General features: G+C 33.9%; 4 protein-coding genes across 12 annotated transcripts in view; 2 read left to right on the top strand and 2 right to left on the bottom strand.

Moving 5' to 3' along the window:
* The first annotated feature begins 2,525 nt into the window (after positions 1-2,525).
* Vha100-1 (V-type ATPase subunit a family protein Vha100-1) lies at positions 2,526-12,400 on the top strand. Of its 5 annotated transcripts, XM_069052799.1 has the most exons (14): positions 2,526-2,798; positions 2,906-3,082; positions 3,135-3,263; positions 8,166-8,263; positions 8,743-8,784; positions 9,256-9,382; positions 9,445-9,621; positions 9,673-10,176; positions 10,233-10,582; positions 10,638-10,765; positions 11,108-11,337; positions 11,391-11,619; positions 11,672-11,843; positions 11,896-12,400. In XM_069052799.1, the coding sequence occupies exons 1-14, from the start codon at positions 2,682-2,684 to the stop codon at positions 11,996-11,998; spliced, it is 2,583 nt and encodes an 860-aa protein (XP_068908900.1). In that variant the 5' UTR covers positions 2,526-2,681; the 3' UTR covers positions 11,999-12,400. The 5 variants fall into 5 exon arrangements, with proteins under 5 accessions (XP_068908900.1, XP_068908902.1, XP_068908904.1 ...); XM_069052801.1 differs by lacking the exon at positions 8,743-8,784; XM_069052803.1 differs by lacking the exons at positions 8,166-8,263; positions 8,743-8,784 and adding an exon at positions 7,327-7,376.
* Positions 12,401-13,342: 942 nt separating this feature from the next.
* LOC138134581 (zinc finger protein 723-like) lies at positions 13,343-24,432 on the top strand. 3 transcript variants are annotated; one of them, XM_069052933.1, is made up of 7 exons: positions 13,343-14,248; positions 14,292-14,538; positions 14,594-14,791; positions 16,228-16,395; positions 16,454-16,646; positions 16,698-17,025; positions 23,759-24,432. In XM_069052933.1, exons 1-7 carry the CDS (start codon positions 13,774-13,776, stop codon positions 23,797-23,799), a joined length of 1,650 nt encoding a protein of 549 aa, XP_068909034.1. In that variant the 5' UTR covers positions 13,343-13,773; the 3' UTR covers positions 23,800-24,432. The 3 variants fall into 3 exon arrangements, with proteins under 3 accessions (XP_068909034.1, XP_068909033.1, XP_068909031.1); XM_069052932.1 differs by lacking the exon at positions 23,759-24,432 and adding an exon at positions 17,103-18,481 and having other exon boundaries at positions 13,344-14,248; positions 14,298-14,538; XM_069052930.1 differs by lacking the exon at positions 23,759-24,432 and adding an exon at positions 17,103-18,481 and having other exon boundaries at positions 13,344-14,248.
* On the bottom strand, positions 18,477-19,746 carry LOC138134582 (carbonic anhydrase 14-like). 2 transcript variants are annotated; one of them, XM_069052935.1, is made up of 6 exons: positions 19,562-19,746; positions 19,367-19,492; positions 19,188-19,311; positions 19,033-19,138; positions 18,730-18,960; positions 18,477-18,665 (listed from the first exon to the last, which is right to left on the bottom strand). In XM_069052935.1, the coding sequence occupies exons 2-6, from the start codon at positions 19,482-19,484 to the stop codon at positions 18,558-18,560; spliced, it is 687 nt and encodes a 228-aa protein (XP_068909036.1). In that variant the 5' UTR covers positions 19,485-19,492; positions 19,562-19,746; the 3' UTR covers positions 18,477-18,557. The 2 variants fall into 2 exon arrangements, with proteins under 2 accessions (XP_068909036.1, XP_068909035.1); XM_069052934.1 differs by having other exon boundaries at positions 19,188-19,317; positions 19,562-19,715.
* Positions 22,604-25,893, bottom strand: part of LOC138134583 (uncharacterized) — a 49,518-nt gene continuing 46,228 nt past the window's right edge. For both annotated transcript variants that reach the window (XM_069052936.1, XM_069052937.1), the window contains exons 3-4: positions 24,204-24,322; positions 22,604-24,141 (exon numbers count right to left, since the gene is read on the bottom strand). In XM_069052936.1, coding sequence (XP_068909037.1) covers positions 23,637-24,141; positions 24,204-24,322 — 624 coding nt within the window. In that variant the 3' untranslated portion in view covers positions 22,604-23,636. The remainder of the gene's footprint in view (positions 24,142-24,203; positions 24,323-25,893) is intronic.

The raw sequence follows: 25,893 nt of genomic DNA, 5'->3' as shown, positions 1-25,893 counted from the left end.
GAAGTTGTGAAGTTGCCGATAACACTATACAGTGCCTTTTTTTTAACGTTGGCCATAGGGATTTATATGCTAAAAAGTTTAGGATCTGTTACTAAGCTTTTTAGTAGCAATTTTCAAGTGAAATTTGGCAGGATATTAGATTAGTATAGTAAATCCTTATGGCCATCGTTAAAAAAAAGGCACCGTATATAGTGATAAAAAAGTATTATGAAGACATGGTGTACACACATAGTGCCAAAGCGCATAACAGTGACTGGAAATTATTATGAAACTGAAAGATCACATTCCGAAGAAACAACCTGAGCTTGTAAAAAAGTGGAAACTCCTCCACTGTAACGCTCGCCCGCATGTTGCAACTACTGTGACAAAGTTTTAACACAATAAAGGCATAAAGTATGTGCCACAGTGCCACACCCCTTCCATGGCCCTGCTATTGCTTATTGTAACATTTATAACGCCCAAGAGAAAAAAGAGCTAAAAGGATTTCGTTCCCAGACTAAAACTGACGTTGAAAAGGAAAAACCAAAAATAACAAATAATAACATAGGGATTGCGCAAAGATGCCGCCAATGTTTAGCGCAAAATGGAGGGCATAGATGATAGTAGCGTTTTTAAAATACGTTTTTTGTATTTTTGTTATGTAAGTGTATACTTGTGATACATTGTTCTTTTCAGAATAAAAATCTTTATCAGAATTACTAAAAAAAAGTATCTGTTCGCATTTGAAAAAAAATATTTTGACAATGTATCATATACATGCATTTATTAGGCTCTTTTGTAGCCTATTCACAACCATTTAATTTGGTGTACAAATAGTTAGAATCCTCCTATAAATAAGGGACTTATGGACTCGTCTTCTTTTTTGGGCACACCTGTATATCGGGTGTGTCAAAAAGCATCACATAACGTAACATAGACCCCCAATTTTGTATCAAAAACTGTTCTGCAGCTTTCATCAGTTACAGAAAAAACTCTCAGAAAGTGAAAATGGAAATGGCAGCAACGCAATAGGTAACTAAAAACTACCGTACCTAAAGTTCATTCACGTTGGCTTTTCCTCTCAAGGTCAAATAATTTAATTTTTTGGCTCTGTAATTATGTTTAGTAAATAGTGACATGCAGTTAACCAACATAATGCGATTTAGCAATGCTCAATCCAACCTGTACGGTGTTTACCTGCTTGTCACTATTTACAAAACATAATTACAGAGCCAAAAAATTTAATTATTTGACCTTGAGAGGAAAATCCAACGTGAATGGACTTTATGTATATAGTTGTCATGGTTACTTTTTTTTCTCAGTCGTTGGTCAAAAGTCAAAATGCCTATTTAATAACATTCACACTGGGATGCCTTTCGTTAGGAAAACGCATGGTGTATGTCCGTGCAGCTAAATGCCGCGTTATTTTCTGCGGTACCAAGAGCTGAATACATATTAAAATACAATATTCATCTGCGGTAACACTCATTTTGAAAACAATTTGAAAACTGTGACAATTTCATTGACATTTATTTTATAAAGGTGTTTTTTTTTCTCGTTGCTATATGTCAGCAATGTTGTAGCGTTTGAAAACTACTTCCCCGCACCAAATAAAGGGCACCTTTGAAAGTTGACACAGACAATTATGTTCCCACATCAATATCAGGATTTTACAGGTATGTAGTTTGAAAATAAAAAAATTTTTATTCATGTTCCAATGATTACCCTAAATTGTGTAGCTTCTTTGGTGTCCGATTTTTTTGACACGCCCGATATGTTATGCATAACATTTAGTGCGATTCTGTTTCAAAATTTAGCAATTTTTCGTATCCCACCTCCACCCGGCGGCACGGCAATTTTGCCGGAGGACATACACTATTACGGATATTACTACTATCAAATAATAGTGCAGTGCTTATCAACATAATTACCGGCGTCTCGCCTCCGCATTTTGACTTTGTTGTGTATTATGTTCTGTGTCAATGTTAAGGAATTTCCTCACGATATGACATGAGTAAATATAATAATATACCTTTTTGAATTTCAATCACCAATGTGTTCTCTAATTCCAAAATTTTTAATTTTTTAAAAAGAGATTGCGGTACTATTCCTGTTGCTGAAATTATACCTAAATGGTAAAATCGAAATTTTTTCTAAACACCAAAGATTTCTCATAGCAATATTGTTATTGAACAACATTGATTTTGCATAGATCCAACCAATCAACAGCTTCATATCATAGCAACTACAACCTTGTTATATAGCAATATTGGTAAATTTTAAAACAGAATCGCACTAATTACCATGCACATGGACATGAATTTGATAATTAAAAATATAAATGCTTCCATTCTACTGACTTTAGGTAATTACATGGACTATAATCAAAATAATAATAATACTTAATTAAGAAATTTCAGTGAAAGCATAAAACAGGTCTACCACCATACTGCGAACAAAGTCTAGGAACATCAGAAGTTATTGAGAACATGGCAACAATCGTTGGGCGCGCATGCGCTTTTTTACACTTTTAAAGATTTGTCATTGTAGAATGTACAATTATTGTACGATTCACTTGGTCCCACTTGGTTATTGATCCGAAAGCAATTTGGTTGTGTGTGTGTTGGGAGTGATGTAAATCTGTCAAACTTTTTCTTAGATACATACTAAGTGTGCAGAAACCGTGCAAGTAATCATTAAAAATGGCATCGTTATTCAGAAGTGCGGAAATGACATTATGTCAACTGTTTTTGCAAAGTGAGGCTGCATATGCTTGTGTGTCCGAGCTGGGCGAACTGGGCCTTGTGCAGTTCAGAGATGTAAGTTAAAAATAAGTCACCGTAGTTTTCCACGTCAATATTTCACGGCACTACCATCAACATTGCTCTGAGCTCGCAACAAATAATCAAACTTTCTTTGCCACCAGCTCAACCCGGACGTCAACGTGTTCCAAAGAAAATTCGTCAATGAGGTCCGCCGTTGCGATGAAATGGAACGGAAACTCCGCTACTTGGAGAAAGAGATCAAGAAAGATGGAATTCCTATGTTGGACACGGGCGAAAACCCAGAAGCCCCACAGCCCAGAGAAATGATTGATCTTGAGGTCAGTTAACCCTTATTGAAGTTCTTGTCCATGATAGGGTGTTACTTGTTAGGCGACGTTCGAAAAACTCGAAAATGAATTGAGAGAAGTCAACCAGAATGCTGAAGCGCTCAAGCGCAATTTTCTTGAACTCACCGAACTCAAGCAGATCTTGAGGAAGACGCAGGTGTTCTTCGATGAGGTTAGTCCGTTTTAAGAGTACTGATTTAAATATGGCTCACCTAGCATGATTTTTTTTTTAAATTTGGTATTAACAGTGTGCCTTCAGCTTGGCTTATTTCATTATGTCACCGAGTCATGTAAATCGATTGGTGACTAGTGATGAAACAGGCTGATCAGATGTCTCATTTATTTAGTGTGATATTCATTTTGAATGTCAGTGTTACCAATTTGCATTGAATCCTCAAATAAAACTGATTGGGTTTTTTTTATCAATTGTGAGACATGCTGCATTTACAACCAATTTTTTCTTTTCATTTTCTATGAGAGTACCTACTTATTAATCTATGTTTATCAATTTTTAAATTGATTATTTTGGATAATTGGTAATCCCTGGTTTAACCTTGAATAGTACCTGGAAACGTTTTTACATTAAAATAAACTAGGCAAAAATGAATAGGGAATTCCACAATTTCTCTTGGAAAGCAAAATAATTGCCTCAATCCTCCCACGTATTCTTAAACACAAGATAAATTTAAAATGTTACAAGTACTTGAAACATTACATTTAATGTGTAGATTAATATATTTGTAACACATTTCATTACAAATTTTAAACGGTATTTATAAAAAATTCAAAAAAGGAAAAATTCCCTATTCATTTTTGCCTAGTTTATTTTAATAGAACGTGAATTTATAATTTAAAAATGCGTAGCGACTTGGGAAAACCATACATCCCTTCTGACTTACTTTTATTAATTAACCGCAATAGTGAAGATAAACTCAACACAGTTTTGATTTTGGGGAAAATATGTATGTATTTAATAATTATTTCAGAATTTATAGCATTTTTGTCTAGTACAATTTACCAGACAGACGAAACAAAAGTTCATCATTGCTAAATGATTATTTTTTAAAATTATTGCAATAAAATTACCGCAGTAATCGCTTAAGAATTACAGTTATGTATTTGTTATGAATTGCACAATGAGTGTGTACATATTACATGTAGTACCAAGCAGAAGGTTACTCATTTCAAAAGTCTTTATCAAGTAGTTGTATAAACTTCCAATGAAAATATCGGAGTTTTATCTGTTAATTGGTTCCTCTTTACTGTTATATCCATATGCGCATTACCGAAATCTTGGTTTTTATAATACCAATGATTTAGGTTGTGTGCTTTCGAAATATTGATTTTTAAATTCGTACAATGAGAAATTACTATAAATTTGAAATAGTTAATTACGCTGCGCAAACAATAAAAGTTTTCTGATAATAAAATTTGTTTTTTACGAGAAGTTTTATTTATTAATCTTTGTTCTGTTATTTATCAACGTTAGATATCGTTTTTATTGTGCACGTGATACAGCAGAGAAATTTAAATTCACCTATGTATTTTGTCTTTATATTTCCAATTGTATCTTCAAAAAATTATTATGGCAGCGCACAACTGTCGCAATAATTTAATTTTTCAACTTTCATTGAAATCACCCATAAAAGTTTTAAATGCAGCATCAATTCAGAATTGCATGTATGGTCTTTGAATAACTCTATAACTAATAATGTACATTTTTTATTATTTTTATTGTCTAGATAGGTATTCTTGTTTTTCGCAGACATTTTTTGTACATTTTTATGTTAGATCTTTCGTGTTTATTATTTTTTTAACTGTTATTAAGGACTACTAACATTTTGTGCAAAGTAAGACATTTCAGCTGTCTCAGTCTCAGGATTCTCGATTTTGGGGTTAATTTATTTGTTTATAAGTTAGAACAGCCTGGTATCACATTGCCAAAAAGAGCACCCAACGAATGTAGAAATTTCGCTTTGCTTAATATTTATCTGGTGGAGGACATTCTCGTTTCTTTTCCAAACCGCAATGTGAATAATGAGGGGCTCCGGTTTTTCTTTGTACTTTTAGTGACTGATAATTTGTCAAATTTAACATGTTTCAATTTAATTGTTTGTCTAAGATATTAGAACGAAACATCTAAATATGTAGATTAAAAGTACCACTAAACACTCTATGCTTTTGAAATATTTTTTATTCATTAATTACTTTTAATTTGTTTTTCACATATAATAATTTAGTTAGTTCCTTACATAATACCCCCCGCACCGTACCGAATCCTTGAAGTCTGCCTCATTGGATTTTTACATTTGCCAATGAAGCGTAGCCTTGACAAATGTAGAATTTTTTATTTCTGGTTCATTCAGTAATTACAGAAAATATGCACGTTACGTAATGAATCTGGTTTAAAATTTTCATGTTGAAGTACAAAGTGCGCCATTGTCTAAAAATAAGAACCCATACGGTTTCAAACACAGAATTATTCTTGTTCAACGAACTTTCCCTGATGTGAGAGGCGTGTAGGATCATATGATTGATGACGTCGTCACTGGTTGTACAGTAAATTTTGTAACGAACTCGATTAGAAATTTCCGATATTTCAAACTAGCTTATAACCATAAGACTATAATCTCTGGTCGGTTTTATCGTCGGATTGTGTAATAAACACTTTATTATAGTAGGGTTTAATTAGTGACATCCATTTTGCACCTATCTTTACAATTAAGATTGTATGAATTAATCTTCTATTTGAATTACAGTAACGCATAGGTTCTTAAAACCTTTACGTTACTGAGGTAATTCCTTAATCCATCACTACCTCGACCTGCACGGTTCCAATTAGTTTTTTTTTTCTTATTGCATGTTTTAATGTATATTTCAGTTTGATCATTGGCACACCAGACGTCAACATCCTCAATTAACATTAGAATACAGCATTACTCGAAAAAGTTGATCTTATCAACAAAAACTCGGACACGGGGTCGTGGCAGAGAGTGACCCTATTTCGATCTGCTTCTAAGACAATTTACTTAACAATCATTTAATTCTAATTTAATGTTAAAATTCGGTGCTTTAGCATACGAATTCCTGAATAGCAGTTGAACGAACCATATTACGACTCGGGCAACTCATGTATCGGACAACAGTCAGGACGGAAGTTGATACCAAATTTAATTATCATTTTTGTGTGCATCAGCAGCAATTAAGGACCTTCGATTAAAGCGACGTACATTAGTTTTACTGTTATCACATACGCATACCTTGCAATAGTAAAAAAAAATTTTAAAGGCCACATAAATCCAGCAATAAATCAACTGTCAACTTGCGGATTTTAACCTTTAATAGTGTAAATCATTTTTTCCTGCGTGAAATTTGAACAGTGTATCAAAGCACATTTGGATTAACGCTAATTCGGTGACGCTGTATTCTATAAACAAACATAAATGCATTATCCAAACGCGTAATCACTCTTTTACGTTAATTTGGATGATGATAATACGACCACGAATGCGAAAGATAAAATTCGGATGTTCCTTTAACTCGCTTTTTTCTACATGTTTAGTTGCTTTGATACTAACACATTGAAAGTCTGATCGCTTCTGAGCTATGTAACCACTATAACAAATTGCTTAGTGACGCGGTCTAAATCGTTGTCTGTGCCATGTCCGCTGAGGGGCATTTGTCTTTTCTTTTGTTGGAGCCGGGGGTTCCTTTAACGGGTAGAGATAGGTTAGGTGATTAGTAGAGAGGCAATGTGTCACCAGGCTGAACGTGGCGCCTCTGCTCAGATGGCCGATCCGTCTCGCGAGGAGGAACAAGTCACCCTACTAGGCGAAGAGGGCCTCCGTGCTGGAGGTCAAGCTCTTAAGCTGGGGTAACTTCACTTTTATAATACAAATTTAAACAAAATAAAAGTCCTCTTGTATTACTCACGTGCCTCGTTCGGAATATTGACGCAGTAAGATGTTAATCTCCGAAAGATGATAGTTGCAATTCCATAACAAATTACGTTATCTCGACAAGTCGATATGATCTGATAGGTGTGTTGACAGATCTATATTGCTCAAAATTTGATCTAAATTATGTAATTTTTTTTTTTTATTTTGCAATTCGAGCTCAAGTATATTTATATATTTTATTTATGATCAAAGCAACGAGGTGTTGACACATACAACATGACTCTTATTGAATTTTAAGACAAATTGTATGGCAAAAAAATGTGGTTGTTCTTACAGCACTTTTTCCTCATGGCAGAAACTACTGTCAACTTCCGGACCACACTAAGGCAAGCTTTCCTCTGTGTCGTATTATTCCGCATTAATCTGGCCTATATCGTACGACACGAGAGGCCTTTAAATCGATTTAAAAAGAAAAACTAACATCCACATTTAACATTTTCTCAGTCTATGATACTCACATCTTTTGTTGTACCTTGAGTAACACAAATTCGCGACGATTAGATTTTTTGGATCGTACATTTTTCTTTTCATTTGTCGTGCGTGAATCGGACCCAAGACTAATTTAGTTTTGATGTGAATGGCATGGTAATGGTGTTCTATTTGCATTCAGCTTTCTCACATCTCATTCTGCACAGCTTCTTGTTTCTTCCTTTTTTTTGTAATTGTTTTAAAAAATTGGTTAAAAATTTTGTTGTTCATGCTAGGTGTTATTTTAAGCTGTTATTGGTTGTGGATTTTTAGCTTTGTTTTGGCTTGTATTTATTGATATTATTTTGAAATCATTTGTTTTGTATAACATGACTGTGTTTACTATTTCAAGATAATGTAGCCTTCGAGCTTTTCAGTCCGTATTATTCTAATTAATTAGCTGTGTCCTTTTTTTTTTCTTTGGTATCATGTTGTTTCTACGCTTCGTGGTTATGGCTGTGAAGGTTGAATTTTCGATACCTTGAATTGGTACAGGGAGGTTGCCGATACCTTTTCCTTAGATGATTAAAAAAAAAGAAACGTTTTTTTGTTTCTGGGAATGATTCCTGGACATGGTAAACACGGTCATGGTAATGATCATTTGTGGCGGCGCGATGGGTTTGCTAATGTGTTGTGTTGTTGAGCAGCACGAGGGGGGTGCAAACCCCACTGAGTCTATGACCAGGGCCCTCATTAGTGACGACTCTATTGCCCGACAAAGCACCCTAGGCCCCGTGCAATTGGGGTACGTATCACCTCCACATAATACAAATCATTCAATACGTAGACAACACTTTATACTTAATACAAACAACTCCAGATTCCTTACTTTCCGTAAACAAGTGGCTCCAATTATCCGATATAAAGTTTCCAGGCTGGATACGCTGTCGACAAAGAAATTTTATCAAACATACCCACATTGACCATGTTTGCTTTTCATTTTCATAAACGATTGGTTTAAGGCATTGCCTTTAATTTGACAGATGTTCATAAATTCGAAAATTCTTCAAATAAATATGTAAAATATCTGTGTCTAGGGTAAGTAGAGTTCACAATTGGCACTGTCAAAATGAAATTGTTCTTTTGAGCAAGTTCAAATTCAGTAGAAACCCCGCTCTAGTCCCAGCTAATTTACTTCACATTTTCATATGTTTTATAATGCTGCATTCACTTCATCGTGAATCTGAAACAGAATAACCTGAATAATTGAATTTTATTGAACAGTTTTCCGGAAAAACAATTTGAAACAGAGGAGTTCTTCCCATGGTCAGTACTTCTGTTTCCTAATAATTTATCCTTTAGTTGGACCAAAAACCAAAATTTAATGTACAAATTAAGTTTTGGTTTTTCTAAATTAGAATCTCTTGTGCTTCCTGTGTGTAGTGATTAGTGTTAGTCTGAAGCACCGATGTTGAGTTTTATTTGTGCTTTCTTTTAATTTTCGCCTAACGTTAGCGTTGTTATAACGATATTATACTTTAGAATTCTAATATTGGCTGATTTATTAAAATCAGGGAGAGGGGAGGGAAACAAGATAAAAAATATAAGCAAAATGCAACATGTGCTGGTAAGAACAACACAATTTTTAACAAAACTGTGTCTCAGAAAAAAAAAGTCAAAATTCGATAGAGGATTATTAAGGAGAATATGCAGTTTTGTTTTTTGCTGTCGAAGGAGCTTTCATCGTTTTTGATTTTCAAGTTCATTGAACTAATAATGTTTTTTTTCCTAATGTAGTTTTGTTGCTGGCGTTATCCTTCGCGAACGTATCCCAGCTTTCGAAAGGATGTTGTGGCGAGCTTGTCGCGGCAACGTTTTCCTGCGTCAAGCCGAGATTGAAACGCCTTTGGAGGATCCTTCTACGGTAACTTTTCAAAAAAAAAAAATGTTTACGCACATTCACCAGTAGACACTCTTCAATTCTAGGGCGACCAAGTTTATAAATCCGTCTTTATAATCTTTTTCCAAGGAGATCAGTTAAAAACGCGCGTGAAAAAGATATGCGAAGGTTTCCGTGCAACTTTATATCCATGTCCCGAGGCCCCAGGTGACCGTCGTGAAATGGCGATGGGTGTGATGACACGAATCGAAGATCTCAATACTGTACGCGTCGAGTGTTTGTGAAGAACAAAATTAAAGAGCGCAATTTTTCAGGTTTTGGGTCAAACTCAAGACCATCGACACAGAGTACTTGTGGCCGCGGCGAAAAACATCAAAAATTGGTTCGTGAAGGTCCGCAAGATCAAAGCGATATATCACACTTTAAATCTGTTCAATCTCGACGTGACTCAGAAATGTCTGATAGCAGAGTGCTGGGTGCCAGTTTTAGATTTTGAGAACATTCAGCTGGCTCTGCGCAGAGGCACTGAAAGGAGCGGTAGTTCAGTGCCTCCAATTTTGAATCGGATGGAAACTTTAGAAGATCCTCCGACCTACAATCACACAAACAAATTCACTTCAGGTTTCCAGAATTTAATCGATGCTTACGGTGTCGCTACCTACAGAGAAATGAACCCGACACCGTATACCATAATAACTTTTCCGTTTTTGTTTGCCGTAATGTTCGGTGATTTGGGACATGGATTGTTGATGGCGTTTTTTGGAGGATGGATGGTTCTTAAAGAAAAACCTTTAGCTGCTAAAAAATCTGATAACGAAGTGAGAGATGGGTTGTGCATCGAGTTTTCAAAATTATACGAACATTATTGTTTCAGATTTGGAACATTTTCTTCGGTGGACGGTATATCATATTTTTGATGGGTCTTTTTTCCATGTACACGGGACTTATATATAACGATGTGTTTTCCAAATCATTGAATATATTTAGATCCAATTGGGTGATCAATAACATAACTAAAAAGGATGCCCTGTCCAATGACTATATGATGTTAGATCCAGCAGAAGGTGATTACGTGGATTATCCATATCCGATTGGAATGGATCCAGTTTGGCAAATTGCGAGAAATAAAATTATATTTCAAAATTCCTATAAGATGAAGATATCTATTGTGTTTGGAATCATACACATGTTGTTTGGTGTTGCCTTGAGTCTTTTTAATTTTACGTAAGATCCAGGTTAATCGTATGAAATCATCACAATACTTAATTTTTACTTACAGATACTTTAAAAACAAGCTTAGTATCGTTGCCGAATTTATCCCTCAGGTCATATTTTTGGTTTTCTTGTTTTTCTATATGGTGCTTCTAATGTTCATCAAATGGTTTATGTATTATCCAACTAATATTGGTAAGTATCTATATTTATTATCTGTTTTTTTTTTGTATTACCAGAAGATTGTATAGTGTAGAAAAAATTCACGTGTACTTGAAAACAAGTTGACACTGGTTAAAATTATTTAAAATGTACATTTATCAATTTTACTCGAGCACCACTTAAATTATTGACTATTATTTAAACATAAAAACAAAATTAAAAAACATAAAAACAATAGGTTTCTCATGTCATAATTTACATGATTACTCAGTTCGATATCTGATTACATTATGATCAATTTTACGTGTTGTTTATTCTTCGTTTTCTAAGAATGTATTTTATTATAAAATGAGAAACAAATATGTTACTTTGCAGAGTCGGAAATTAAGTACAGTCCTAGATGTGCTCCATCGATTCTGATCACGTTTATTAATATGGTGCTGAACAAAGAAACCATCGTCGATCGCCAGTGTGATGCGACAATGTATGCCGGACAAATACCTATCCAAAAATTATTATTTGTATGTGCCGTAATTTGCGTTCCGTGGATGCTTCTTGCGAAGCCTATTTATATAATGCGCCACAGACGTAAGATGAACTATTCAGTAAGCAGTTTTAATATCTTCCGTTATTTAGTATTAAACACCCTGCTCCGTAGGTATCTCATCAGCAAATGCAAGCGGCTGCTGGTAACGGTGATGCTGAACAACCTATACACAACAATACGGCGCAACCCGTTGCCGGCCACGGTGGCGGACACGGAGATGAAGAAGAGATGAGTGAGATATTCATACATCAAGGTATCCATACCATCGAGTACGTATTAGGATCAGTTTCCCACACTGCTTCATATCTTCGATTATGGGCGTTGTCTTTGGCACACGCTCGTGAGTTTCTTTGAAAATTAAATAAACAAAACGACTAACAGTATATTTGCAGAATTGTCTGACGTATTATGGAGAATGGTGTTGAATAAAGGTTTAATTTGTGACGGATGGGTGGGAGGAATAGTTTTATACATAATATTCGCAGTTTGGGCCACTTTGACAGTGTCCATTCTGGTCCTGATGGAAGGACTTTCAGCTTTCTTGCACACGCTACGTCTTCATTGGTACCTAATCATGAAAGCAATTTTTATTATACTATAATCACTTTATTTACAGGGTGGAATTTCAAAGCAAATTTTATTCAGGGCAAGGGTATGCATTTTTACCGTTTTCATTCGAAAATCTATTGGATTCAGCCTCACAAACAACTGAAGAATAAATTTATTTATTTTATTAAATAGAATTTTTCTCAACTGTCTTCATTGTCTCCTCTTTTTTTTTTTGTATATTCCGTCATTTATCTTTATCGTACTTAAGCCAATTAATGTTGCTAGAAACACTCACGTTTTAACAAAATTAACAATGTAGAAGTCATCCCAAGCTGATTCGTGAAATTTAAGCTGCACTTGCAGCTTGCTAAACATCGCAGTATGTTGTCAATTATGTATTAAGTTTAAATGAATATGTAGTTGGTGTTAGATTTTACCTGTATAGCTGTTAACATGATCAGACGTCGGTATTTATTCACCCAACCATGATAGTAAATGACTTAACTTATTGCCATTCACATACCTGCTGTGGCGTTATGTATATCAAATAACCAATAAATGTTGTATGCCAATCCTGCTCACTGCTGTGACTTTTTTTACACAAACTCATTATGAAGTTTTACTTACTCGTTAATGAGAAAATTTGGATAAAAGTCGTTCCTATATCGGCAATTTTTAAAAGAATTAAATTGCAAAATTTTAAAATTGTAGTGTACTTAACTATGGCTTAATTTTTCCGCTTGCAAATTAATGGTTCGCGTTACATATGGACTGTTTCTATGAGTGGAAGGGCTTACCAGAAAGAGAAAGCACCTACTAAGTGATAATTAGACCTTGAACTTCGCGCGAGTACACTTGATCCTTCTCCTTTAGACCCATAGAAACATGCAAAATTTACATACAATTCGACATATGCTTTTTTTGAAATTGCCGCCATTATTAAATTCCACTCCTCTTCTCAGTCATTGGTGGGCACGTTTTCGGAAAGTACTGTACTGTACTGTAAGTGTATGCTCTGCTCAGTGCTCAGTCATAGCTCACGGTAGGGTAAGCGGCGGGGGGTGAATCAACATAGGACGTATTGAAACTGCGAGCATCAGCGCCATCTGCTCGCCCTGAGACGACTTATATCCTCAGAAGTCAAATATAATAATAAAAAAAACTAGTAACAATAAAATTATAGTACAAAACACAATGTTGTAACTTAATTTTAATTTTTAATTTACATTTTTTTAACATTTATTACAGAATGTTTTGTTTTATCTTCGACTTGAATTAATTATTATCATTGACAATTAGTCATTAATAATGTGTTATAAAATTGTATAAAAAGAGTACAACATAAAGTAACACATTATTAATGATTAATTGTTATTGATAATATTACCTTTGAAATTAAAAATTTAAATTTGGTAGTAGGTTTGGACCCGTGGTTTGGTCTGTTGCCTGGCTAAATGTTTTGGCTCAGGGCGGATAGATGGCTCTGAAACTGGTTCTCATTCTTATACAAAGAGTGGCCTACCCGTATTAGTAATCCGTGGTAAGCGGTCGGTAAGTTGTAACGTAAGTGGCCGTGGCGGGCACAAAGCTTCGAAAAATTAGAAAAATGGCTTCCGGCACTGAGTGAATATTGGTCTGATTTTGTGGGTGTATTTTTGTCGAATATGTAAAACGCATTGTTGAAAAACGAGAAACCCCGTAACATTTTTGTAAGAATTAAATTATGTCAAGAGAGAATGTGCATGTATTAAATTAACGTGATTATAAGCAGTACGTGTAATTTGTTTCTAAGGGACGTAGTTAATTATTTAGTTTAAAACTCAAAAACAAACGAAATGCATACGATAAAACGCAATTCATAACTTTGAGCACGTTTCAACAATGAAAACTTAACCTGACTTTAGAATGTAAACAAAAGAGAGTGAAACATTTAGATGAGGAAAACATGTCTTGCGATACTTCTGTTCAGATTAAATCGGAATATTTAGAAAATTTTTTAGACATTAAGGAAGAAATTCCAAAAGTAATTTTAGAGAATTGTGATACCTTTGTGAAAAGTAACTTTCCCAGTGATGATGAGAGTGGAATTGGTGATAGCAGTTTAAATCTAGATTTAAATGATGACACTGATACTAGTGACGAGTATGATGCGTCACATAAGACTAAAATACGTCGCAATAGACGTAAGTCACTTGTACCTCAAAGGGCAGTTCAGACAAATAGGTCTGTGTACAATAGTTCAGAAATATCTCAAGATCCAAATGAAAATTTACAAATTGACAAAGAAACATCTTACATCAACAGTATTGACAAGTTACTGTTGTCAAATAATGAGAACATGTTGGAAGTAGCAGATAATGAAGATTTGTTGACAAGTATTAATGAGGAAGACATTTTTAAAGATTTGCAGGAGGAGGCTGGTAATTCTGCATTACTATTTGTGTATTGTTTATGTACATTAAGTTGTAGATGGAGAGAAACTTGATGATGAAATATTAGACAATGTAAAGGAAGAATGGCGTGCTCATTGGGGAGTTAAATGTAACATGTGTGAACAAGTTTTCCCATATAAAACAGAGTTTGATAAACATTATCAGGAAAATTATGGATTGGTCCCTGTGTATACATGTACTTTTTGTAATAAAACTGCTGAAAAGTATTCAACATTTAGATCACACTGTTACAGGCACATAACTGAAGGACGTTATAAGTAAATTAATAGAAAATAATTAGGAACCTGTATCACATGCATTTATATTTTGTAGATGTCAAGAGTGTCCTAAAGGTTTTAGTTTACAGAGTATGCTACATGTTCATGTCCTGGCTAAACATACAAAGGCCAAACCTTTTATGTGTGATGAATGTGGAAAAAGTTTTGTTACCAAACCTGGACTGAAAATTCATCTTAAGAAACATAAGACTGAAATTAAAGAAGACTATCCATGTGTAGAGTGTGGTAAAATGTAAGTTCTTTAATTATCTAAATACAGGGTGTGTTAGAATTCCACCAACAAACTTTCAGGGCTGATTATATGATCAAAAATAAACTTACAATTCTTAATACGTATGGGGTCAAAAACGCTTAGTTTGCGAGATAATCGACTAAAAAGTTTTATCAGCAACAAAAGCAATCAGGTAGAATTTATTGATGAAACGTACAAACCTAAAAAGGAGCTATAATGTACAATTTACAAAAATTGTGAAAATTTCGCCCCCCCCCCCACCCCCCTATTCAACGCACAGATAAAAAAGTTCAAGGGTTTCAGATCTGTAATTGTTTTTACGTTTTTTGTTGATTATCTCGCAAACTAAGCATTTTTTACTCCATATGTATTAAGAGTTTTATGCCTATTTTTGATCATAGAATCAGCTCTGAAAGTTTGTCGGTGGAATTCTGACACACCCTGTATAGTTAGAATCACGGCTTCCTAGATTAATAAGAGTCGAAGCCTCTAATACGGCTGGTCGAGTTCCTTGAACTGTCTGTTCCTTCAAAAGCCAAAAGTATAGTAGCGCCCTCTACCAAAAAACGAATATTTTTTTAATTAAATGAATGAAAAATTGTATTAATGTTTTTTTTTCTATCAATAATCTACTTTTTGAAGTAGTGTATGTAACATACAAATTACGATTCTTTTTAAAATGAGATTTGTACGCGGTTAAGCAGCCAAATACACAAATGTATAGTGGCGCCCTCTCAGGAACAGAAAAAATGCCTGCAACTGATGAACTCGACCAGCCGTATTAGAGGCTTCCACTCTTATTAATCTAGGAAGCCGTGGTTAGAATATTAACTGTGACAAATTGCAATTACGACTGGAGACATAAATGTTTATGTAACTTATTGAGGAATGACTTGGAGTATACGGTGCGATCAACAATTACTTAGATAAGGGGCAGCTATGACTTTGGCTGTGTCAGATTTTCGTATCTGTGCTAACTCAGCTAATAAACGTCAATTAACTGTCGCAGTGAATCAAATTTTAAAGCAAAAATGGTTTTTATTTCAGAACATAAAAGATTCATTTTACTTTCGTGATGGTGTTTTCAATAATGGAGAATGACATACAGCGCTGTTGCCTATTTGACCTAGTTTAAGCAAAAATTACAAATTTAAATTAAAACAGGTATATGCAACCAGAAATACCTCCGTGCATTCCAGAGCATCTGTGGAAATACGTTCAATATCTCGAAAGTCTTTTTTGATCTAAATAATTGTTGATCGCACGGTATAAATATTGATCATTTCTGTGTTCAGTTAATACTCCGAGGTTATAGGGAAACGTTTCACTAAAGAACGTGTGCATGTAACAAAGATATTTTTAGCGCACAATTATTTTCCGTCTGTGCCACAACAAAAATCAAAATTGAAATATGTGGAACTCATATTTTTTTCTAGATTACACACAAGAGGCGGCCTAACTTCACACATGAATGTTCATCGTTTAGGTCGTAGATTCATGTGCGACGTTTGCGGCAAAACATTTACTCAGAAAGTAAATATGCAGCAACATGTCAAACAACACACAGGCGATAAACCACATGGTTGTGATAAATGTGGGAAGACGTAAGTTTAAAACAAATCTATGGTGGTATTAATTGTGACATAACTAATTATGCAATAGATTTGCGGAAAAATCTCATTTAGCCAGACACTACAGTTTTCACAGTGATCAGAGGCCATATAAATGTGACGTGTGCCAAAAAATGTACAAGACTGAACGTTGTTTGAAAGTTCATAGTTTAGTTCACGCTGCAGCGAGACCTTTTGTTTGCAGTTATTGCAGTAAAGGTTTCTTGAGTAGTACTAAGTTGAAGGTAATTATCTCCAACAATTGATATTTTACGCAATAAAAATTATTTTCGCAGCAACACTATAATATACATACTGGAGAACGACCCTACAAATGTAAATATTGTGAACGCACATTTACTAACTATCCAAATTGGTTAAAGCATACAAGAAGGCGGCATAAAGTCGATCACAGAACAGGTGAAGATTTAGGAACGAAAATACCTAAAGAAGAAATGTTACAGCCGTCTGTGATGATAACGGAACCTGTTGATTGTTCAGATCAACTTGAAGCTGATATTTCACTTAGCAAAACAGAAGAACTCCTTCTGCAGCAAGGGCTTTTAAATTTTCCTATAACTGATGATAAATTTATGATACCTCAGCAGATTGACTTTTTGGCTGGTATGTATAGTTCAATCTATCATCATATATTTGACAAGTGGCAGTAGTACTAAATTTTTGGCGATTTTGTATTACAGGTACTAGTAATAACTCTGTGGGCGTAATAGTTCCGTATTTCCAGACTTCATTACCTAATCATCAAACTTTAATGCAAAATACGAATAATGTAATGACAATGCAATTTAATGATTTGGTTCATTCACAGTACTTACAGCAGCCACTCTTATGATTTAAGTAAAGAAACGAATAAGACGTGGTTTATAGTTTCTATTTCCTATTAAAGTTAACCGTTAATTACATTTGTATCATTGTAAAAATGACATAATTTATACCCAGTGATCAAAGATGATTATGTCAGGGATAGCAAACGAAATTACGTTATTCGGTTTGAAAAATCGTTTGTGAATAGAAAAACCAGAAAAGAAAAAAAACACATTTTTAGTATACGCACATAAAGCAAGTGAAATATCACGGTCGGTCGCTCCGTTAGAAAAATCAAACATTTTCGAATTGTAGTTGACACGTTTCCTGTTCGTGGAACTTATTATGTTCCCTTAAGTAAAAGCGACACCTATTTTTAAAAATTATATCATGTTATATACTTCAAGTGCTGGGTAGAATCTAACATGCGACCGATCACAGATTAACATTTCGTTTCGTTTTGAGATACAATGAAAACCTGAATAATAAAAACTGTTTCTGTTCGCCTTAAGCGAACATTTTTTGTATGTTTCGTGTGTGTGTATTTTTCAACATGTATATTGTACAAATGTGATTATGTTCACCTATTTAGTATTTAGGAATAAATTTGAAACGTACAGAATAATTAATTAAAAAAAATAATCTAAAAACATTTTCATTTTGTTGCAACATTGATTTCTATGGATATTAATAACTCGACTTGATTGTGCGGACTTGGGAATGTAGGTAACGAAATACAATTTCCGTGGCTAATTTTTTATCATGTATTTGATCTCGATGGTTTTTTTTTTTTTTTTTTGTATAACAAAACTGTTGTATGATGTATTGTATTTGTATGTATTTGTCGTAGGAATTGATGTTAAACTGACATTTGACTATTGTTAAAAATGTAAAGTTGAAATATTCTATGTGACCATTGCCCAATTATTTTGATTTATACATAACATCTTATCAGTGTGATATTAGATGTCTTTCAATTCTTTATTTAATTTTTATGAAGGCGAGCACCAGTGATTAAAGATTCCTACTTTACATTGATCACTAAATATGACCACATTTGTTTTTATTCAATATTTATTTCGCTAAACATCCCTGTTTTTAAACATTCCTCCTATCCATAAACTTCGTAGGAACGTAATATACGTTAATAGATGTTTTTAGAGTAAAAGTGGTATGTAATAGTATTAACCTGCAAGTATTCATATTTTGTATTTTTATACTTCAAACATTCGTGTAATAAATACACAACATAGTATTTAAAGGGTTTTTATTTTAAAAAATATTGAAATAAGGTATTCATTCAGTAGGTACATGTTACTTTAATTCGATAATTAAATTGCACTTAAATATATTCTTCTTCCATTTGTATCCTGTGGGGCTCGGCAGCTTTCTTTGTGGCCTTTGTTTAAACATTTCCAAGTTTCTGTCAGTCCTTCCAACTGGAAATAATGATTTTTATTTAGACAGTCATCTGTTTATACTATTATTTTAAACGTAAATTACCTGGGAATCTGAAATAGATGACGGTACAGAAAAAACGGTCCAAATTGCAGACTCCTCAAAACAGGGTGTCGTCAGGGATCCGTTGTAACGGTAAAATTTTTCAATTTTTGGTGTTAAAAAGTGCCTGGGAATTATTGGTTGCAGTAATTCAACAGGATGATCGATTTTCATTCGCACTCTCGGAATCGTTTCGATTAAGTTGTCGAATACGTCGTTTGATTTCTTCGACAACTAAAATTAGATTCTTCGTAGTGAATTTGTTCTGTAGTTGTGTATGAAAAATTAAAACTACTTCGAACGTACATTGTACAAGGTACTTAAAATGGTCACTCCATCTCTATAATTTAAAGCTTCAGCGAGATTTGCATACTTTTTCGCATAATGAACAAATTGCCCCTCTAACGGAAACCTGATATGAATTATGTACTGTGAAAGTTCTATAATCTTCGAGTCCTTACTTATGTTCATTGATGACGTGTTCCGAATCCCAATGAAAATCTAATGCGGTCAGTACATATTCTTTAAAGAGTCCACCCCCTGATACGGATGGTAAACGGGAGTCCATTAAAAAATTTATGCTAACTGAAACTGACAGAGTAGAGTAGAATGTAGTAAAATAATAAAGGGAATATCGTACTTGAGTGATCACTGTATGTTATTTGAGCATTATATGTTTGATTATAACCAGCAAAATGAAACGGTGTGTAATTCCTTGTTATCACATTACCTTGATCGATGGTAATTGGTGATTGCATAGCGTCTTCTACAATAATTTATTGTAATTTTCATTGATTATCTAAACAATCTGCTTTGCAGCAAACTTTGTACCCACCTTTTGTGTTCAAGATGAGTTCTTGATTGTAAAGATTAGTAAATAGTACATGAAATGTAGGTAACACTTAAATTTTCAGACGATAAATTTGGATATGAAAAAATGAAAATTACGATGAAATGTGACCAAATTTTGACAGTGTATCCGTCAAGTGCCAAGTTTTTTTAATGTCGACTACTACAAAAAATAAAGGCACGCTAGGGTAATATTTTAAGGATTAAAGTAATTAATTTATGTACTTGCACAGCTTTATTTCGTTAAATATTTTATATTTTTACGTAGGTATCTACGTAATTAATATTTCAACAATTGCACACTTGTAGCAGTTACTTGAGAGAAAATACAAAATGTACAGTGGCTGGCAAAAAAAGTTAGCCATCATTTAAATGTCAGTGTCATTATAGTTTATTTAAGATATGTGTAAAAAGCTATCCTTTATTGCACGAACGGGTTTAAAATACGACCGAGGTACGAGGGAGTATTTTAAAGGATGTGAGTGCAACAAAGGAACTTTTTACACGCAGGTATGTCTTACAACATTTTATCTACGATCGTGTGATCATCGCACTGGTTTCAACATAAATTTGTCATAAAATAATTATTATTGATTCAATATTTTATTAATAACCAAAGTCGTTTGAGAACCACGTCGTTTAGCAATCTACTTCTAAACAATGTTTCCAACAAATTGTATTGTTGTATTCTGACTGTTCTGTGTCATAAAAGCGTGTACTAAAAGTTTTATGGCACGATTCCGTCTGTTCACTAAACGTCAACTTTGACAACGATTTTTAGTGCAAAAAGTGACTACTTTTTACACGATCGTAGATAATAGTTATTTACGAACCGAGTGCGAGAAGACATTTTTCGTACATGAGCGCATTATTTGAGGCAGCGAGTGCTTCATTTGCGCGAATGTGCCGAATACATCTTCGCGCATCGAGGTGTGTACAATATTTTTTGAAACGAACATTAGCATTTTTAAACTATTACCCAGTAGTTCCCAATTTAGTGAATAGATGGCGCTTGTCAAAGTGTCAATCTAAGTCAATCAGTGTCAATCGAATTAATAGCGATTTATTTTCATTTTTTCGAAATTTTCAACATCCAAATTGGAGAAATGACGTTTTGTAAATCAGATTTTATTATTATCAAGTCAAATTATTTTCAGAATGCTCAGAAAGGCCAATGCTTTTTGGATGATTTTGAAGCACTAGTGGGCGAAATCTACGTTCGCGGTTAACTGTTGCGTTTGCGAAATGTCATTTTGAAGTTAGTGGGCCGTATGATTTCCCTTTCGTTAAAGTTAAAGAACGTCGTTAAATTGTTTTGTCTCTGTGTAACATAGTGCTTGGCATATACTCTCACTTTGTCTAATCAATTATTTAGCTAATGAAAGGATTGAAAGGCTTAACGAATGGGAAATCATACGGCCCATTGAATTCAAAATAATTATTTTTATATTAAGTGCGTGAAGAGAGTGTTTTTTTTTTTTGCATGAAAAGGTCTTTACGCCGCGCCGAGACGAAGGTCGAGGCAGTACGGGTGATCAAGAAGGACTGTTTAAGTTGGTAATGCTGAATTTTATTTTTAAATGGTACAATACAATGGTAAATTAAACATGCTGGTGAATCGTTCGAGAGAAGAGTTAATTTATGTTTAGAGCAAAATGGGGAGCACTTGGAGAATATCCTTTAGATAATTTTTAGATTATTATTCTGAATTCTAACTTTGATTTCTTTTTGCCGTTAATTTTTACTCTCATAACCTACCATTTTGTCATTATTAATGCTACGTCAGATATCTGTCAAATAAACCCACAAAACATATCCGGTTGCAGTGTTGTAGCAAGTAGCAATTTACGTTATACCTAAGTCCGGTAGGTTACAAGTACTATCGCGGCCAAAATACTTTTGTCGTCACTTTTTGACACATCAAATGTAAATCAAGTATTAATGTCAATATACATGACAATTTCAAATTATTCTTGTCAAAAATATGGCACCTTCAGTTTTTGATAAATATAGAATTGTCTTACTTGCTTCTGAAGGTTGTCTAAACCGCGACCATGTTGATCTTTTGCTTTTGAACCCTGCCTCCGCAGCTGGGATTTACCCCACCCGTATGACACTGATAGATTAAAATAATTTTGACAGTAGTAAAAAATAAGGTTAAACATCCTGAAGTGTTGCTTTACAATTGAATGTCATTTATGTCACATTGACGACCAAAGTATTTTGGCCGCGATAGTACTACCGGATGTATATCGTAATGTAGTTTATTTCATACTGGAAGTCTCTTATGCATCATAAATTTATTTCAAAAATTAAAAAATCACATTATTCTGTGAAAATAGCATCACCTTTTTCCTGTGGCAACGGCCGTTGCTATTGTTTTTTTAGATTGAATATTTTTTGACTTTTTCACTTTTCAGGGTCAGATTTGATGGATAAAAATAAAACAGTCCGGTAGGTGTTGCTTATTGACACTTTCCGGCTCTGATACTGTTGTAACTCACCTACCGGACTCAAATTGATGATGCAATCGAACACCTACCGGACAGTATGAAATAAAAAAAATGTTCTTAATTGTATTGCCAACTTAAACAGTCCTTCACATCTTCACGCACGAAATATAAACAATATTTTTTCTATAATTGATTCAAAAATTTGAAATGAAAAATTCAAATTTTTGAAGGAACTCTGAAGTTTCAATGCAATGACCATGTTGCTAGGTAACTAATAAAAAACAGTGTGTGAAATGAAAAACAGAAATAGTCGTGCGCGTGAAATCGCATTTCACACACTGTTTTGTATGGTTTCTGTGGTTTCGATCTTACTAACAATGCAAAAAAAATCCACGTAAAAATATGACCCACTTCATGCACGGATAACTGTGCGTGAATTTGAATTTTTTGAATCAATTATAGAATAAAGCATTAATTACACATTTGGATTTTGATGTGACAGAAAAGTGATGGCTAGTTTTTATTGCCGGCCATTGTAAGTTCGTATTTTACAATTTAAAGTAATTTTTGAGGTACACGGTTAATTCGTTTTATTGAAATGTAAAAAAATACAAAAATAAATAACTACGTTATATAAACAAATACGTAATATTAAATTTAAAACAATAGAAATAAATACCTATTAATTAATATTTACACAATTTTAATGTACAAAAGAGGAACGATAACAGAATCGTTTGAATTTCACATTTCAATAAAAACAATGTTTAAATGTTTGTCTTACATCTAAAATTTTCAGTACTTTGCAGGTAACCATATAAATTATTTACTAACAACTACTGAAATAAACAATTCGATACTGTATGAACAAGTATTTGAAATACATTTATGTTGAGTATTAATAATACAAAATTTGTGAATAGTTTTTTACAACCAGTGTTGGAATACAATTATATTATCTATTAATACTGTTTGGAAAAAACACACCATACCATATTAGCATAACTTACATTGATTGCAATGGTGTATCTTTTTATCGTAAAATTTTCTAACAAAATAATACATAACGGATGTTATATTATTATTACTTAATAAAATACATCTGTAGACTAGTGCATTCACATATCAAAATTAGAGCAATCATTTAAGGGTGACCGATGGTGTGGCAGTTTTATTAGTCTACTTATTGAATAATATTGTTGATTGGTTTGTTCATTTAAGACAACTTGTTAAAACTGATGTACATTATTTAACACTATAGAGGTATACAGACACGTAGTTATGCAGGATGACTAATTTTACAAGTTGTGCATTTAAAATTCAGTTTCTTGGTAAAGAATTTAGGTACCTACCTCTAGGTACTTATCAGAGCCACAGCGAATAAGATGTTCAATATATGGAATGTCACACGATTACTGTCAGATATCATCTGTGATGGACGAATAAAAAATCGTATTCGTGCTTTGGAAAATACTTGTGTAAGCAAACTGTTTGGCCCGTAACAACATCCGAAAAGCAAAGTTATAGCTAATTATAAAAACACATTAACTAAAAAGTCGATCTCCTTTGGTATAAAAAAACAAATTCTCTCAAACATGCTTATCTCTTTTAATCTTCGATTTTAGGCTTTCTGTGCTTTTGTCGATCTCGTTTCTTCTTATTAGGCATAACTACACAACCACAACCACTCCTGACACGTATATAATCTAATGTCCACGTTGTTCCACCAGGTCCCGCGGCGGGAAAAGACGGAAAGTTCTTCAGCCTTTGATGATGATGTCTCCCTGGATCTTTTACGAGCGCGTACGTGTAACTATACTTTTGTACGCATCTTGAATGGTCGTGCAGTTTCTTGTCCATAAACCGACACGGTTTCCCTAAGATCTCTGCATGACAAGACAATTCGTAGAATCTTTGTCTGTAGTCGCCGTCCCTGTAAAGTTCGACGTATTGATCGTCTTGATTTTTACCACCGTCGGGTTCGATCATTTCAAGAACTGAAGGGCAACAGTCCACACCACTGCCGTCTCTGCTTTCTTGTCTGAGCAACATTTGGTTGTCGCGCTGGTTTAAAAATTTGCCCGGGGAACGCAACGGAATCGAATGGTTGTACCTGTCGGAATAAAATTAAATCAGTATTTCACCTGTGTTCTTTCGTTAAAACAAGTTTATTACCGGCCCGCGTGAGGATAGTGGTGGTTCTGAGGACTGCGCCGTACACGAGGTTCGAAAAATGTGCTGTTCGAATGTTCGCTACAATTTACCGGAGGAACGACAGCGGCGAAGCCAAGCACCTGTGAGACATTTTTAATATTGTAATTGGAAAATTCACAAGTAATAATTAAGTTATTTCCAAAATGTAGATTGATTGTAACATTACATTAAAATAAAAACTTAAAGATAATATTAACAGGTTTTAATTGCGAACGATACGATCATTGTAATGAGCCATCATTAGATTTTTCACCTTAAAATATACATTGTCCTTAGGAGAAAAACACTGATTGAGCAAGAACTGAATATTTTGTAAATTAACTGATCGGCAAAGACAAAGACCACCAAGAAACTGGAATAATTATGTATATTAAAGTGGATAGAATTGTTTCGTTTAAAGAGAATATTTTTGAAACAACACTAAATTGCTTGAAAGAGTCGATTAAAGATCTCACTAAGTTATTTACGAAAATATACAGGGAATTTTTTTTTTATCGATGAACCATATGGAGTTATATAAAGTTGTACTGGGTGCCCCAGAATTCGCGGAACAACTCAATGGGGCAATGTCAACTCTTGTGAGAAAATAATGAGAAAAATAATTAAAAAATTCTATACGTCTTAGATTTGAAGATATGGGAGTTCAAAAGGTGCAGCTTGATCTCATTTATTTTAAACATTAAAAAAGATTTTGACTATTTATCTTTTACTAGCCAGTGTCATAATAATTCTGAACAATTGTGATCAGGTTTGCAATTATTTTCTTCATTATTTCCAGCATTTCCAAATAGTAATTTTATGTCCGTTTTACCTCAAATAACGTACGGCAACATGGCTTTGATTTTTCTCTCATTTCCATGGGTACAACAAAAGTGAAATATTTGCAGACTATTGGGATACATACCGGGACATTTTTTTAAGATTGAACATAGCCCATACTTATTCCCTATGTTCAGTTTTAAAAAACACAGGTCAACGCATGTATGTAATCACGTAACCAAGGTAACGAAAATAAGTACTTGACAGTTTAACAAAATAGTCAAGTTGTTTGAAGAAGAAATACATATAAAGGCCCATACACAATGGCGTTAACGTTACGTCGATGTTAAAACGTTAATGTTAACGTTAGATCTAGAAATTCAAAATTACATGTATTTCATTGTGGACCGTTCACAATGACGTTATGATGAAAATTAATGTTGCATGATATTGTTAGCGTTAACGTTAGTTCTAGAAATGTTCTGGATTCTTAACGTTACATTCTAAAATTAGCCAACGGAAATAGTTTATAAAGAGTACTGAAATACATGTAATTAGATCTAACGTTAACATTAACGTTTTAACATCGACGTAACGTTAACGCTATTGTGAATGGGCTGTAATGCAGTTATTCTATGCCAATGAGAGCATTAGAAATGTGCGTGACATTTCCAATGCAACACATGATAGACCAATTCCATCAATCGGAACAATTTTTAACATTATTACAAAATCTCTGGTGTTCGGTATAGTTGGTTGCATAGCAAATCACAATGCATTGATCTGTGTTTTTTTAAATTGAACATAGGGAATAAGTATGGACTATGTTCAGAGTTAAAAAAATGCCGGGAGGTTTAGTGCGATTCTGTTTCAAAATTGAGCAATATTGTTA

The sequence above is a fragment of the Tenebrio molitor genome, chromosome 7, assembly GCF_963966145.1.
Source record: "Tenebrio molitor chromosome 7, icTenMoli1.1, whole genome shotgun sequence".
Classification (NCBI taxonomy): domain Eukaryota; kingdom Metazoa; phylum Arthropoda; class Insecta; order Coleoptera; family Tenebrionidae; genus Tenebrio; species Tenebrio molitor.
Note: the sequence above shows the minus strand (reverse complement) of the source record. Positions and strands in the feature narration are given on the sequence as shown.

Coding starts and splice junctions, on each gene's coding strand:
- LOC138134582 (XM_069052934.1), bottom strand. CDS start 19,484: ATGCAATCACCAATTACCATCGATCAAGGTAATGTGATAACAAGGAAT. Junction 19,318..19,366: donor AACATACAGTGATCACTCAA/GTACGATATTCC, acceptor CTACTCTGTCAG/TTTCAGTTAGCATAAATTTT. Junction 18,666..18,729: donor CATCTATTTCAGATTCCCAG/GTAATTTACGTT, acceptor CATTATTTCCAG/TTGGAAGGACTGACAGAAAC.
- LOC138134581 (XM_069052930.1), top strand. CDS start 13,774: ATGTCTTGCGATACTTCTGTTCAGATTAAATCGGAATATTTAGAAAAT. Junction 14,249..14,291: donor AGATTTGCAGGAGGAGGCTG/GTAATTCTGCAT, acceptor ATGTACATTAAG/TTGTAGATGGAGAGAAACTT. Junction 14,792..16,227: donor TGTGTAGAGTGTGGTAAAAT/GTAAGTTCTTTA, acceptor ATTTTTTTCTAG/ATTACACACAAGAGGCGGCC.
- Vha100-1 (XM_069052799.1), top strand. CDS start 2,682: ATGGCATCGTTATTCAGAAGTGCGGAAATGACATTATGTCAACTGTTT. Junction 3,083..3,134: donor GAGAAATGATTGATCTTGAG/GTCAGTTAACCC, acceptor GTTACTTGTTAG/GCGACGTTCGAAAAACTCGA. Junction 10,177..10,232: donor CTAAAAAATCTGATAACGAA/GTGAGAGATGGG, acceptor TTATTGTTTCAG/ATTTGGAACATTTTCTTCGG.